The 15,194-nt window shown below is 35.5% G+C and overlaps 1 protein-coding gene across 18 annotated transcripts in view; it reads right to left on the bottom strand.

Annotated features, from left to right (window-relative positions):
- DMXL1 (Dmx like 1) overlaps nt 1–15,194 on the bottom strand; it is a 191,492-nt gene that overhangs the window by 61,892 nt on the left and 114,406 nt on the right. For 13 of the 18 annotated variants that reach the window (XR_010156981.1, XR_010156982.1, XM_063810591.1 and 10 more), the window contains 2 exons: nt 14,926–15,039; nt 3,716–3,894 (listed from right to left, as the gene is read on the bottom strand). Coding sequence is in view for 15 of the 18 variants with exons in the window: in XM_063810591.1 (XP_063666661.1) it covers nt 3,716–3,894; nt 14,926–15,039 (293 nt within the window). In the remaining 3 variants the exon portion in view is untranslated. The remainder of the gene's footprint in view (nt 1–3,715; nt 3,895–14,925; nt 15,040–15,194) is intronic. The other 5 variants (XR_010156983.1, XM_063810592.1, XM_001151881.8 and 2 more) reach the window with 1 other exon arrangement.

Genomic DNA, 15,194 nt, shown 5'->3' with positions numbered 1-15,194 from the left:
AGAATTCTACCGGATTTAAGAATTTTTAAGACAGATACAATCACCACCCTCATTTACTTTTTACATGTTACTGGAAAAAAATAGGCAAATAACAGAAAACTAAATACAAACTGTATTATGTGCTACAAAGAAAAGAAATGGAGAATAAGGAGAATTGAGATAAGCTGACCATGGAAGGCCTCTTTGAAAAGTACGAGAACTAAATGACAAGAAGAAACAAGCCATATAACAAGAGGGAAGAAAAGCATTTTAGACAGGGGAAAAATAATGCAGAAAGAGTTTGGTATGAAAATAGTAGTTTGATCAAGTCTGCTAAGCAAAAAAATGCTGGGAGAAAGGTTGGAGAGAATAGCAAATGACGGCTCAGACAGGGTCTTGTAGGCCATGGTAAAGGAATGTAAGGGAATGCCACCAATAAGTTGTAGGTAGAAGACAGGTACTGAGGTTTATATGCTAAGTATATCACTATGATCACTCTCTTATGAGAGAAAAGCTAAACGGCAAGGGTAGAAATGGAGACATCAGTAACTAAAACAGGAGTTGGCAGGTTGGATATAGGTGGTTAGTAATGAAGCTAGAGACAAGTAGTAGATTTAAGATATATTCTGGAGAAAGCACCAAAAGGTCTGCTGATAGATTTGGAGAACAAGAGAAGGTGAGGAAAAATGAATGACTCTTAGGTTTTTGGCCTAAGCAATTATAAGGGTGAATATACAATTTCATAAAATGGAAAGACTGGGTATGAGAGGGAAGGTTTTGGGAAAAATCGATATAAAAATGCCCAAATCACGAAGACCAAGATTTATGTGTCAAATAGAAGAGGAAGGATGAAGAAAGAAGATTATGAAGGAATAAATAGTAAGTTTAAGAAAAAAAGCTACAAGAGATTGTCATCAAGAGAAAAGGAGAGAAAAGCATTTCAGTATGGGAGTAGTGAAGAATGTTGAATGATGCTAAGAAGACAGGTAAGAAAATAATTTAAAAGTTTCCACTACATTTGACATGGATATCACGTGAATCTCAACAAGATCAGTTTTAATGGGTGTAACTGGGTCAGAAAGTTATATAAGTAAGTATGAAAGGGGAAAAAGGCAGTAGAAAGCAAATGTGTCTAGTTTTGAAAAGCTGAATGTGAGTGGGAACAGAGAAATGGGATAGCAGCTGGAAAAAGTTTCAGGGTCAAAGCAGGGGTTTGGAATGGGAGATACTAAAGCACATTTCTCTCCTGATGTGAAGGATTCAACAGAGAGGAAGAGAACTGAAAACACAGGGGAAAGTAGAGAAGAAAAGAAAGAATGCAATTCAGAGTAAAACTCGAGAAAAGGTGTCTGATAGAAGGACTCTTTCTCCATTATAACAGGAGGAAATAAGACAGGAGCAAATGTAATTGATCTGTAACTTTAAATTGGGATGATGAAAAAGTTTTGTCTGATTTTATTTTTCTCAGTGACTTACAAGGTGAGGTCATCAATTAAGAGTGAGGATAGGATGGAAGGGGAGATGCAGGAAGTTTGAAAAAAGGGTTGTAAAACCTTGGAAGACCAACAAAGAAACACAGCAGGGAGAGTGGAACTTCTGCAACAGCTGAGTAAAGAGCTTGGTAAGTCCTTTCTCCAAAAAGCAACAATAAAATTGAACAAAATTGTAGAAAACAAACAATGGTTGACCCATGCATATAACACATAGAGAAGTATTTATTTTTAAAAATCTATGGGATCTGATCTGGGTAAAACAGTAAGAACTTGGTCAGGAGCTGTTCCCATCCCACCCCAATCTCTATGGTGTAGGTGTTCCACCAGGGTCAGCAGGAAAGGCTGTGAAGACTAAGAGTTCTGATGCCCTGCCAGACAGGATTGTCTTTAAAATTCTAGGCACACAGGCATTATCAAAAGCAACAGAGATCTCAGTAGCAAACAATTAGGGAAGGTAACATCTCAACTACTTTGAGGTTGTGATATTGATTGGGTGGAAGGGCAGACACTAAATATTTAACAAAAAGATTCAGAAACAAGATAGCTAAAGAAGGCCTTGCTAACCAACAATCCTATATCCAGCAAAACTCTCCTTCAAAATATAGAGGTGAAATAAAGATATTCCTAGATAAATGAAGTGCTTAATAAACATTTGTGGAATATATGAATGAATAAGTGACTCAAAAAAGGGCAGTGAGGAACAAGGAGACCCAAACTCCCTTCACTACCCTTAAACATTTAGGATATGAGAAAAATAAAAGCCATAGCTTAGCAGGCCTGGGAGACTTGTGTCACCAGAGAACAGTTACAGTTAGATGTCAATTTGTGCAGGAGAACGTCTGGAAATTGAGAATGTGAGGGATGTGGCTGATGACACAAAAAGTGAAAGATACTTATATAGGCAGTCCTTATTTTGCACAGTATTGCATGCCTACAAAAATGACCATGCACGCATAAACTATACAGAGCAATAATAATCAATGGGAAAAGTTACAAATGTTTTGTGACCTTTAAAGATATTTGTCAAAACCCTAAAAACTCTTACCATCAGCTATAAATGTATAGAAAAAGTTTTTTTAAATAAACTAATTTTAACATACTGTAATTAAAACATTAGGAATACAAAGAAATAAAACATTTTATCAAGAATAGTTTGAATAGCGATTGCCTTCTATCTCTGTAACTCAGGATATGAAGCAAGCATTTCTTCTGTGCCTTAAACAAACTGTCACATTTCTAAGATTTTATCAGCTTCCAACATACTGTTCTTTGCATTTTCAATGTTGTGAATCCCTTTAACGTAAAGTTTTTTGGCAAAGTCACTATCTCTGAACATCTTCATCATTTTATCACAACTACTTTCTACATTTATAAGTTCACTTTCACTAAATTCCTCTGGCTGTTCATCTAGAGTCTTTCAAATGGCAGCACTGTCAACATACCCACAGTTGGCTATTTTCTCTCTAACTTCATTTATGTTCAACTTGAATTTCACTCTCAGTACTATCACTTTTTTTATGGATGCACTTTCATCTTAGTTGGCCACTTCTCTCTTTTGATCAAATCCAATTTTGTACACTATCATATGGATTTATCACAGGAGATGAAGCAAAACAACTGCATGCTTTGCTGTGTATGAACTGAGTAACAGGTGCTACATAATCAATCACTGAAAGACTTTAAAAGAACTGACATGATTGGTCACTGATCAAAAAGTGCACATTTACGAAGTGATTTCTAGAATGAAGCGCTAGCAGGGAAGTTTACTTATATTTAATACACTGTGGTAACAAATTTGAACCATGTTGTTGAGGGAATAATGTTACTTAACACTGGTAATTGAAATTTATGCATTTCAGAATAATGAGAGACTGCTGTAGTATAAAAAAAGAGTATATGGATAATAGATGACCAGAGCACTTTGATTCCTTAATCACCATCAAGTACATTAACATGAAGATGTTACGCAAATTCTCTTTTATCTTATAAGAAATATAATAAAATGCAAAAGCTATTGTTTAAAATGCAAATGTCATAATTTACCAAAAAACTGCCTTAAAAACTGTATGAAATATGGTCAAAATATTCTAGGGTATATATTTTTGGAATGTAGCCTGATACTAATGAAAATTTTCTAAACCAAAGTGGGAAAACATTTGGAAGCACCAAAAATGACACTTATTTCTGATATTCTCATTTCTATTTGACTATGAAAATATTGATCTAGATAGCATTTTAATTACCTTAGCTATGAAATAGTCCCAGATACTGAGCTCAGGTGGGATGAACTTTTCTTTAACCGCCAGTGACTCCTGGCTTACTGGTGCCAAGGAAGGGGTCAGTGGGGCAGATTCTCTGCAAGACATTTTTGACGGCCTAAAACGTTTGTTCTGTTTTTCTCCTTCTTCAACTAGTGAAGAAACTAACAAAAAGAAAATAAAATGTTACTGAAGTACTATTTTCATTGCATTTATTTCACCTGTGTTTACATAAGAGCTAAGGTTAACTACAAATAAGCACACACAAAAAAATAAGATTGAGATTATGAAAGTACACAGCAGGTAAGAAAATAAGTAGAGGAAGACAAAAATCATTTCTGTCTAGCAACCTCTGCTTTTTCCTCAATTTGTCCCTCACTCTCTAAATGCTGACTTATCTATTGTATGTGAAAAATAAAAGGATGTAATATCCGCCCATAAATCAGTCCACAATTTAACTAGGAACACGATAGGAAATTTCCAACATCCTTCTACTTTGCTTTTTTTTAAAGATTATCATGGGATGTCAGTGTTAATTAAAAGCAACAACTCCCTTCTGAGATTCTTCGGTAATGATGTGGCCTTATATCTAAAACTATATTTTTCATTAGAAAATATAAACAAAATTCAGGCACCATAACTACTTAAACTGATTCAAACTTTCGGAAACGGCTCAGAGACAGAATTTTCTAGTCAATGGAATTACAAAGAAGAAAATAATGCAATTTTGTTGTTTTATTTTGTGAACACTCTATAATTAGATAGTATTTTTTTAGTATATTACCTCAGAATACTAAAGAGATTAGCATTAAAAAAGTTATACAAATCTTTAATCAACCTTGAGTTACAAAATGCAAATCACCAGTAGACAGTCAAGGATTTTGCAGACAAAGGCATGATCTAATACACAGGCAAAGAATTCCACATTAAGGCACACCAATATTCTCCTTTAATGGCTCTGATGAGATTTTACTGACCTTCCAAAGGAATGCAAATACTTGTGCTGTAATACAATTTGGTTTTATTGTTTGAAGCGTCTCAGCTTGCAGACACAGCATGCACATGCATTATAACAAGCTACAGTCAAGCTGAGTTTAACACAGTAATTTGGTTATTTCAGAAAAAGGGAAAGATGAATAAAATATTAGTATTCTAAGAGATTACTAAAAAGTGGCATGATTATTACTTAATCTTTCAAATGATTTTAAAAGGAACTGTGAGATTAAATGTGCTGATTTTTTTCTTTGTTCTTACTAACATTTGATAACCAACAATCAAGTTTCCAGTATTACTGCTGCATACATTAACACACATTCTAAAACTTAAACGGTAGTTTACCAACTTCTCATCAAGTGAAAAGTGAGAAATATAGAGATATTTTTTTACCTTTCAAAAACTTAATGCTAAGTTTTAAGATAAATATATCGATTTATCATTTGGCTTTAACATTACTGTTTTGTCTTTTTTAAAAGATGGAGGTCTCCTTATGTTGCCTAGGCTGGATTTAATCCCTTGACTCAAGGGATACCCACACCTCAGATGCTTGAGTAGCTGGGACTACAGGCTTGTGCCACTGCACCTGGCTGTTTTTGTTTTTATGTTATTAAAAAGCATGTGAACCAAGAAGTATAGACAATCTCTGAAAAAAAAAAAAAACGTACAATGTTAAATTAATAGATTTTTGCCAAGATTAGTATGTCATAAAAATAGTTTTCTTTTTTTCTTTTACTGACCCACTGGTAGACAAAAATAGTTTTAAAAGTAAAATATAAGAGAGTTTTTAAAGACAGAAACATTTGAAACTACAAGCTGTGAATCCAGTCACGTGACATGAAAATATTAACCACACTGGGAGGAAATGTTTAAAATTTACAGACTCAACACCAGGAAGTATAAAACCACTTATTAAAACACTTTTTGGCTGGGTGCGGTGGCTTACGCCTATAATCCCAGCACTTTGGGAGGCAGAGGTGGGCAGATCACCTGAGGTCAGGATCCAGCCTGGCCAACATGGTGAAACCCTGCCTTTACTAAAAATACAAAAATTAGCCAGGCATGGTGGCACGTGCCTGTAATCCCAGCTACTCGGGAGGCTGAGACGGGAGAATCGCTTGAACCTGGGAGGGGGAGGTTGCAGTGAGCCAAGATCGCACCACTGCACTCCAGCCTGGGCAACAGAGCAAGACTTCATCTCAAAAACAACAACAAAAACAACACTTTTAATGAAGCAGGACCAAAGGAAAAAAAATTGGCAGTTTCACAGTAATGAATGTGTATTACTTTAGATGCTTTAACTAAAAAGACCTTAGCGATGCCACCCAGTAAACAAGAAATGACCTGTGACTTGTCAATAGGGTAGTTACTCCCTCTTCTTTGTCCTCCAATTGTAGGAAGACTTAAGGCAATTTTATGCTTGAATCCTGCTGGGTCAGATTGGTCGTGAAGCTTAGGGGCACCAATAAAAACTATAGCTGCTGGGTGTTCAACTGGTTGTTTTTGAAAATGCTAATAATCAAATATCAAGAATGTCTGCCATTCCTTGGGTGCAAACTAACCCTACGGTTCTACTATTATGGGAAAACAGCTACTTTATTAGTAACAGAAGAAAGAAAATAGTATTAGGGAGAAATTAAGAGCAACTTGAATATAGAATTTATGAATTTTAAGAGGTATAGGGAGGCTAGAAAGTGGCTGAAGAAAAACTAAGGCATTCACAGGAAAAACAGAATCATGTCCTGACATAAATTTTAAAAATAAGTTTCAGTTGCTTTCCCAGGAAGCACTTTTTTTTTAAAATTATACTTTTTAAGTTCTATCGTACATGTGCACAACGTGCAGGTTTGTTACATAAGTATACATGTGCCATGTTGGTGTGCTGCACCCATTAACTCGTCATTTACATTAGATATATCTCCTAATGCTATCCCTCCCCCATCCCCCCACCCCACGACAGGCCCCAGTGTGTGATGTTCCCCTTCCTGTACTTTTTAAAACAAAGCTTCCATGTCAAGATAGTAGACTGTACAGACAAACACACCTTCCTTCCCTTAACAATCCTTTCCTCACCCTCAGAATATCTGCACTGTGGTTTTCTAAGAATTATAAAAGTAACTCCCCAAAGAACCCAAAACAGAAATGGAGAAATGGCTAACAGGCTACACATAGGGAAGGGGAGGAGCAGAGGAATAAGACAACATTCCTTCCTATAAATTCTTCTGTACTACTAGACTTGTTACCACACACATATATTGCTGTGATTAAAACTAAAATATAAGGGGAAGGTTATTAAGTTAATATTTATTTTTCAGTTTATCATTTAAAATCAGCACAATGAAATTAATATTCTGAATGTAGATTTAAATGTCATTTCTTTAAAAACTGAACTTAGAGTTCAAGACCAGCCTGGGCAACATGGTGAAACCCAGTCTCTACAAAAAAATAGAAAAATTAGCTGGGCATGGTGGCACATGCCTGTAGTCCCAGCCACTTGGGAGGATCACTTGAGCCCAGGAGGTGGAGGTTGCAGTGAGCTGAGATCACACCATTGCACTCCAGCCGAGGCAACAGAACAAGACCCTGTCTCAACAACAAAACAAACAACAAAATAACTGAACTTAAACTAACCAGCAGGTCTCACTCTCTATTTCTCAATCTAAGGCACCCATATCCACAGAGCTATTCATGAGTGTGCCAGAGTATACACGAAGCTTCAGGAGGCACATTAGTCTGGACCTTCTAACTGAGCCCCCCAAATATGGAAAAGATAAAAGTCATGTAAGTTTAAGACAAACAGATTTCAAATTTATTTCTTGCTTTCAGCAAGCCAATTCAGTCTAAGTCCTCAGTCTCCTAAGAGGTATATGTTAACCTTTATCTTCAGGTAAAAAGTGTGAGAACTACAAATGTACGTGAACACTAAGTATAAAACAAATCCTCAAAATTAAATGTAAAACATGATTTTCCAAGTAAACTTCAAATATTCCAAAAATAAAAGGATTAAAGAAGCAATTAATTGAAGGTACTTCTTAATCATCAAAGAATAAGATTAGTGATTAAAAAAAAAAAGTCTGGCCAGGCACAGTGGATCATGCCTGTAATCCCAGCACTTTGGGAGGCTGAGATAGGCAGACCACGTGAGACCAGGAGTTTGAGACCAGCCAGGCCAAAATGGCAAAACCTCATCTCTACTAAAAATACAAAAATTAGCCAAGTGTCGTGGTGTGCACCTGTAGTCCCAGCTGCTTGGGAAGCTGAGGTACAAGAATCACCTGAACCTGGGAGGCAGAGGTTGCAGTGAGCCAGGATCATGCCAGTGCACTCCAGCCTGGGTGACAAAGTGAGACTCTGTCTCAAAAAAACAAACAAACAAAAAAAGTCTGGAAGATGATACTATCCAGCTTTTAGAAAGACTGACCCTCAAAGTCTTCCTAGGATCATTACCATACACAGTATCTTGAACATGGCTCCATAAATATCTATAAAAATGAAATAATAAATATCTTAATAGAAAGTGGTGATTTGTCTCCAAACCACAGAGCAAGGCAGTCTCCATGGTAGTTGTACAAAATGATTCACCAGAATATGGAAGGAAAATACTACAACTTCTACTTAGATTTATTTTTTGATAAATAGGGGGAAAGGGCAGAAGGAGAAGGGAAGGAGGTAGAGGAGCAGAAAGTGACAGGGGAAGAAGTAGAGGGAAAGGAGAAGGGACAAGAAGAAAGGAGGGATGGGGGCAGGGGGAGGGGAAAGCAGAGGAAAGAAGGGGAAGAAGGAAAGTAAGGAGAAGAAACTAAATTTTGTCAATGTTTAACATCTGGATCGATAGTAGTAGACATCAATATACATATATTGAGAATTTGGTCAAGCATGTTTTATGGATAAGGTAATGTATTCAAAAGCCTGAAGTCACTGCCCTAGAGTAGTACTTACTTTTCAATCACCCTGAATGCCACAACACGGTTCTGTATATAAGATTTCAACCCAAACTCAACAAACTTATTGAAAATGTGAATGGAGTATACACACACAACGGAACATTCAGCATTAAAAAGGAAGGAAATTCTGTCGCAAGCTACAACATGGATGAACATTACACTAGGTGAAATAAGCCAGTCACAAAAAGACAAAACACTATATAATTCCACTTATATGAGGTATATAAAGTAATCAAATTCCTGGAAACAGAGTAGAATGGTGATTACCAGGGATTGTATGAAGTGGGGGAATTGTTTAATGGGTATAGTTTCAGATTTGCAAGATGAAAAAGTTACAGAGATTTGTTTCACCACATGATAGACTTACTACTGAACTATATACTTAAAAATGGTTCACTTGCTAAATTTTATATCATGTGTTTTTAGTCATAATAAAAAAACTATAATGGAAAAAATATATTCAAGCCATTTTGCTGCAGGACTTAGGACTTAGAAATATTAGAAAACTGGGTTGAAGAGAGAGATCACATTATTGGTCTCAGTAAGGTACACAGAAATACTGAATTAAGCAGGACATGGTGGCTCACACCTGTAATCCCAGCAATTTGGGAGGCTGAGGTAGGAAGACCACTTGAGTCCAGGAGTCCAAGACCAGCCTGGGTATAGTGAGACCTTGTCTCTATAAAAATAAAACTTAAAAAATTAACTAGGCTAATCAATGATGGCCTGCACCTATAGTCCCAGCTACTTGGGGCACTGAGGTGGAAGGATCACTTGAGCCCAAGAGGCCAAGGCTGTAAAATGAGCTGTGATCACACCACTGCATTCCAGCCTGGGCGACAGAGCAAGACCCTGTCCCCAAAAAAAAAAAAAAAAAAAAAAAAAAGAGAAGAAAACATTGAATGAGGGAGTCTAGGTCAGATAACTGAATGTTGCATTTCTTATAGGGTTAGTTTCTTCTATTGTCATCAGGCTTTAGCAGTGAAATAAAAGAATAATTACACGTAAAAATCTATACATGCACATTTCTTGGAGTTTCTTTTATCTTCTACGCTTTCTCTACTCTTGTATAAAAATTTGCCTTCCTGACTCATTTGTAAAATGAATGAATAGAACACTTTTTAAACTTTAAATTAAAATTTATATTATATGGTCTTCAATGAAAAGTCTAACAAAAATGTACTCCTGGCCAGGCGTGGTGGCTCACACTTGTAATCCAAGCACTTTAGGAGGCCAGGGCAGGCGGATCACTGAAGGTCAGGAGATTGAGACCAGCCTAGCCCGTCTCTACCAAAAAACACAAAAATTAGCCAGGTGTGGTGGTGCACGCCTGTAATCCCAGCTACTTGGGAGGCTGAGGTGGGAGAATCGCTTGAACCTGGGAGGCGGAGGCTGCAGTGAGCCGAGATCACACCACTGCACTCCAGCCTGGGCGACAGTACGAGTCTCTGCCTCACAAAGAAAAGAAAAGGAAAGTATTCCTTTCCACAGAATTAGTTACTTTGAAGTTCAGCAGTCTTTTAAAAGTTCCTTATAATAAACCACCAGTTAAATGTTTGGCATATTCAATTATATTTTAGATCACCTATTTTGTTTTATATTTTAATATGCTCAAGTCTTTTCTGGTCAAGATATTTTGCTGTTTTGCTTACTTTGCTAAAGGAATGTTAGCAATGACATGTGATAATCACTGACTACTCAATACAGAACTTTTGTTTTTACACAAGTTTTATAAGAAAAAGCAAAAAATGGATTTTCTGATCTGTTTTAGTGTAATAAGTCAGAAATAAACTTTATGTCTAGAATATCATTAGCAATCTCATAGTAAAAAATATATGACATGCTTACCACAAATAAAATGTTCATTTTATATTTCCATTCCTCAACTTGGAGACATAAAAAAGTCATTACTATGAATTTATTAAGATAAAGAGGTAATTCACAGTTCTTATAAATGCAAGTATCACAAAACACAATAACAATTCTTAAAAACACTGCTTTATTTATAATACAGAATAAAAAGCAAAAGTATGGATTTCTAACTGTTAGCAGAAAAAGTAATTTTTTGAAAATTGCTATTGCTTAGCTGGTTCTCTTCTTTAAAACTGACCATAACAAAACAATTCAGAGTTCCATGAACATATACCTGCACTACAGTTTTAGTTAATTAGAAAAATCAAACTCTTCATTAATATATAATGTGGAATTCACACAAAAAAAATTTGATTAAAAGTTAATTTATGTACATTAACATTTTTGTTAAGAATTTTGACCTGCCAGACTAGAGTCTAATAAAAATCTATAATTTCCTTCAGTTATGAAGCTTATCTTTAAATATTATGTTACTACAAGAATACATTAAGTATATAATAGATATATAGAAAGAAATATAATCTAGTTCATGAGGCCATCATTGCAAAGAAAATTTAAATCCAAATTTATAACAGAACAAGGAAAACAAATGATGGCTTTCAAATTCCTCTCATAATACAGTACCTAAACTTATGGAACACTTTTAGAAAACATGTTTAAGGGTATTTCATCTTCAATATACAATGTATTTCATCTTCAATATACAATGTATTTCAATATGCACGTATTTCATCTTCAATATACAATGCTTTGACACGTTTGAGTAGTCAGGAAAATGAAATATTCTAGATTTGTCAGCTTTCACTGGCCAAATTTAAAAGATAAAAAATTTTAAATACACATTAATTTTAACTGGATTCAAGTCAACTTTTCTAAAATACACTGTTTTATTCCCTTGGTCAACAATGTATATTGAACATTACTTAATGCAATTAGACTCTTGGTACATCAACGATTATGATTAGCAGTAATCCAAACACACAGGACTGCTTACCTACAACCTAAAATTTATCAGGTTGCTGTCCTGCCTCGGTAGGTTTTCAGGGCAACATAATAATGCCTTAAAAAAACTGAGATTTCTGAACGTTACTTTATATTGAAAGCCAATGCTGCTAGTAGTTCCTTGTCTTGGTTGATTTTCTGTTCTGAGATTTTCTCTCTCTAGTTTTCAGTGGATCCCTACTCCACAGGACCTTCGCTTCTTTCCCTTTCTCTTCACTTCTTTCCTTTCCTCTTTCTGCCTGCTCCTTTTCTTTTCTTTTTTGAGATGGAGTCTCGCTCTGTCGCCCAGGCTGGAGTGCAGTGGCGCAATCTCAGCTCACTGCAACCTCCACCTCCCAGGTTCAAGCGATTCTCCTGCCTCAGCCTCCTGAGGAGCTGGGTCTACAGGCACATGCCACCACACCCGGCTAATTTTTGTAGAGACAGTGTTTCACCTTGTTGGCCAGGCTGGTCTCAAACTCCTGACCTCAGGTGATCTGCCCACCTAGGCCTCCCAAAATGCTAGGATTACAGGTGTGAGCCACCATGTCCAGCCCTCCTGCTCCTTTTCAAATTAGCTTGGCTTTGAAACCAGCAGGCCTTTAGTTTTCATCATTCAGTGAATATATTCCTTTTTTTCTGGTTAGCAAATGGACAAATTGTACCATTCATGTTTTCTTTAAGTACTCCTTCAGCTACTTCCATGATTGTATTTAGAATACTTTCTGGGTACTCAAGGACAGATGAGCACCATATAACCTGGATATGACTATATCCAGCCCTACCACTAAGTGAACGATACGTTTTAAGTATTCCTTATTATTGGCTGAGGTTAAACATATAGATGCAGATAATTTTAGGTCACTTTATTTTTTACTTGGGGTTAAATAAGTGGTAGGATACAGCTTATGACGGACTTATAATGGCCCCCCCAAAATAATTTATGTAATGGTATTTTTGCCTACAACCAACAACTAGAGTGGTTAACAAGATTGGTGCAAAAGTAACTGCAGTTTTGCCATTGCTTTTGCACCAACCTTATACAAAGATCAACCTGGACTTTCAATAAGGTTCCTTACACATATCTGTGCTCAGGAAAAATGAATTGAGACCTGATGGCTAGTAAGAATGTATTTTTCATTTTCTTTTTTATGGATATCTGCACATTCCTTAGCAATAATTTATCCCTTTTTAACATTTTACATCAACAAGATCACAGTCTTAACAAATGAATTTTTCTCAGAACATATTAAAAATATGGTCAAAATTAATTTGCCAATTTTTAATTTAAAATTAAACTCAACAGAGCAATGGATCTTACTTCCCTTAGACTTTGAAAGTTTTTCCTTAATTGAATTCAGATATCTCAAGTATAAATATAGTCCAAGGCAAATTTCATGTGAAATTAGTCTTTTAAAAAAATCTATACAAAAAGCACAATAAACAACTTTTTAAAAAACAGAAAAGGAATGTCACAAAAACAAAATACTTAATATTTTAATAAGCAAAGGTAAACCTGGCAAATAAGGTAAATTTGCATATGAAATCTGACGTGCATAAGAAGAAAAAGGAGAAGTAAATGAGTTTAATTTAAGGCAAATGGGAGGGACCAGAGAGATAAAACAGCCATCAAAGTAGTAAGCAAAGTGTGGTAGGTGGATGAGTAATAGGCAGGATGGTATCAGGTTTCTGGAGAAGTCATGTTAGGATTCTACATTTTCAGTATTTTACAACAGCAAAAACTGAATTAGCCCCTAGATTGGCTAAAGGAAGCTAAGGGCCATGGCAGGGAAGATTACAAATTATCCCTCTGATGCCACTTATACTATTCCGTAAGTACAATTTGTGGTTAGGTCAAATACGTTAAGAGACCCACAGTGAACTCTATGTCCCAAAATATTAACTTCAGTTGTTCTTAAAACCTGAAATTCCTTTAACAGGGAAAGCAAATATTCTATTCCAAATAGACCAATAATAAAATGCTTCTACTTGTAAAGCAGGGGTTGGCAAATTGCAATTCAACAAATAAATAATGTTTTCTTAGAACACAGCTGTACTCATCTGTTTACAAATGGTCTATGGCTGCCTTTGTGCTACAAGGGCAGAACTAAATAGTTGTGAGATACCAAATGGACTCCAAAACCTAAAATATATATTTGGCTTTTTACAGAAAAAGCTAGTTGAACTCTGCTGAAAGTTATAAACTGAATTTGCCTCATGGTAAGTATTATACATAAAGAAATTCCTGCCTGTTTTTTCTTGATGGAAGAAAGAGGCAGGACCCAGACTAGAAAGTATGAGAGTCCTAGCTAGGTAACTGAAGAAACAATTTCATTTAAGGAGGGGAAGTAGAAGCTAGGCCATCATGATTTTTTGCTATATAGTCATGCAGGGCCACAGGTTAGTGGAAACTGCTTTTGAAAAGTATAATATATGCCAACATTGCTACTAATAACTTTTAAATATTTTAACAAGGTAATAACTTTTCTAAATTCTTTTTAATATAGCTTCATTCAAAGAATATTCATCAATCATGGTATAGATTTTGGCAATAATTTTTTTCCCAAATAATGAAGCCAAATTCAAGCTTTTCTTATTCTCTCATGTCCCTCACCAACTGCTTGACCTCCCAAAACATATATATCCAAGCCCACATACACCTATATGTACAAGCATATGTTCAGTGTAAACGTCAGGGAAGAAGTGAATGAAAGCTCATAAAGAGATAAATAACCTTGCTGAGCTTCTCTCAAATGTATGCATAGGGCTTTTTTTTTTTTTTTTTTTGGAAAAACATTTAACATTTTCAATTTATTCAACACCAATATAGAATGAAATAAGTTTTCAAGTACTATGTATTAAAAATAAAGCTACTCCTCATGCCCTCCATAATTGGAAAACTAAGATTATCACACATGGGCTAATACATGAAAAAAATACAGTTTTAACATTAGAAAGTTTTTAAACGGGGATACAATTGTTTAAAATATTTACTTTTCATGGTATTATGAACACTTAGAAATCCAAAAACTCCAATGGCCTGAATCATAATATGCAAATCATAAAGCAGCCTAATTTGAAATGTTTTTCTAGTCATTTCAAGCCATAGTCTGATTTTCTATGATTAGCACTGACAGTGTTTTATTTTTACACACTTTAAAATGTTAAAGTCTAAGGGACAGAAATATAAAAAACAAAGAATTTAAAAGCAGAATAAAATAGCAGAGATAGTTTTCTAAACTGCTAATCATTGTTTTAAATCAAAAATATGGCTTGATCAAAGGAAACTTCTCAATTTTCTATAAATGCCAAACAAAATAAAACTGTCCCACTGTACCCCAACCCCTCAAAACAACACAAAGCAAGCTGAATGATAAAAGCCTATTTCTAAAGCTCATATCTTGCCTGCAAGACTGGGAGGGCTATGAGACCTGATGGCTGAAAGAGCTTTGGAAAAGCCCACACATTCCATGGAGAATACCACTACCTGGTGGGGGCTAGGCATAGCAAAGTGCCTTCCTGCCAAAGAAAGAAGAAAGAATCCGTATTTGGGATAGAACAAAAACCAATATTACAGTGTGTTTCAAAACAAATGAAAGTTTCAGTAGTAAAATATTTAATAAATTTACATAAGATCGTTCTAATTATTGGTACAGGAATATCTTAAAGATTAA

This window comes from Pan troglodytes, chromosome 4 (genome assembly GCF_028858775.2).
Source record: "Pan troglodytes isolate AG18354 chromosome 4, NHGRI_mPanTro3-v2.0_pri, whole genome shotgun sequence".
Lineage (NCBI taxonomy): Eukaryota > Metazoa > Chordata > Mammalia > Primates > Hominidae > Pan > Pan troglodytes.
The sequence above is the reverse complement of the archived record's forward strand: the minus strand, read 5'-3'. Positions and strand labels throughout refer to the sequence as shown.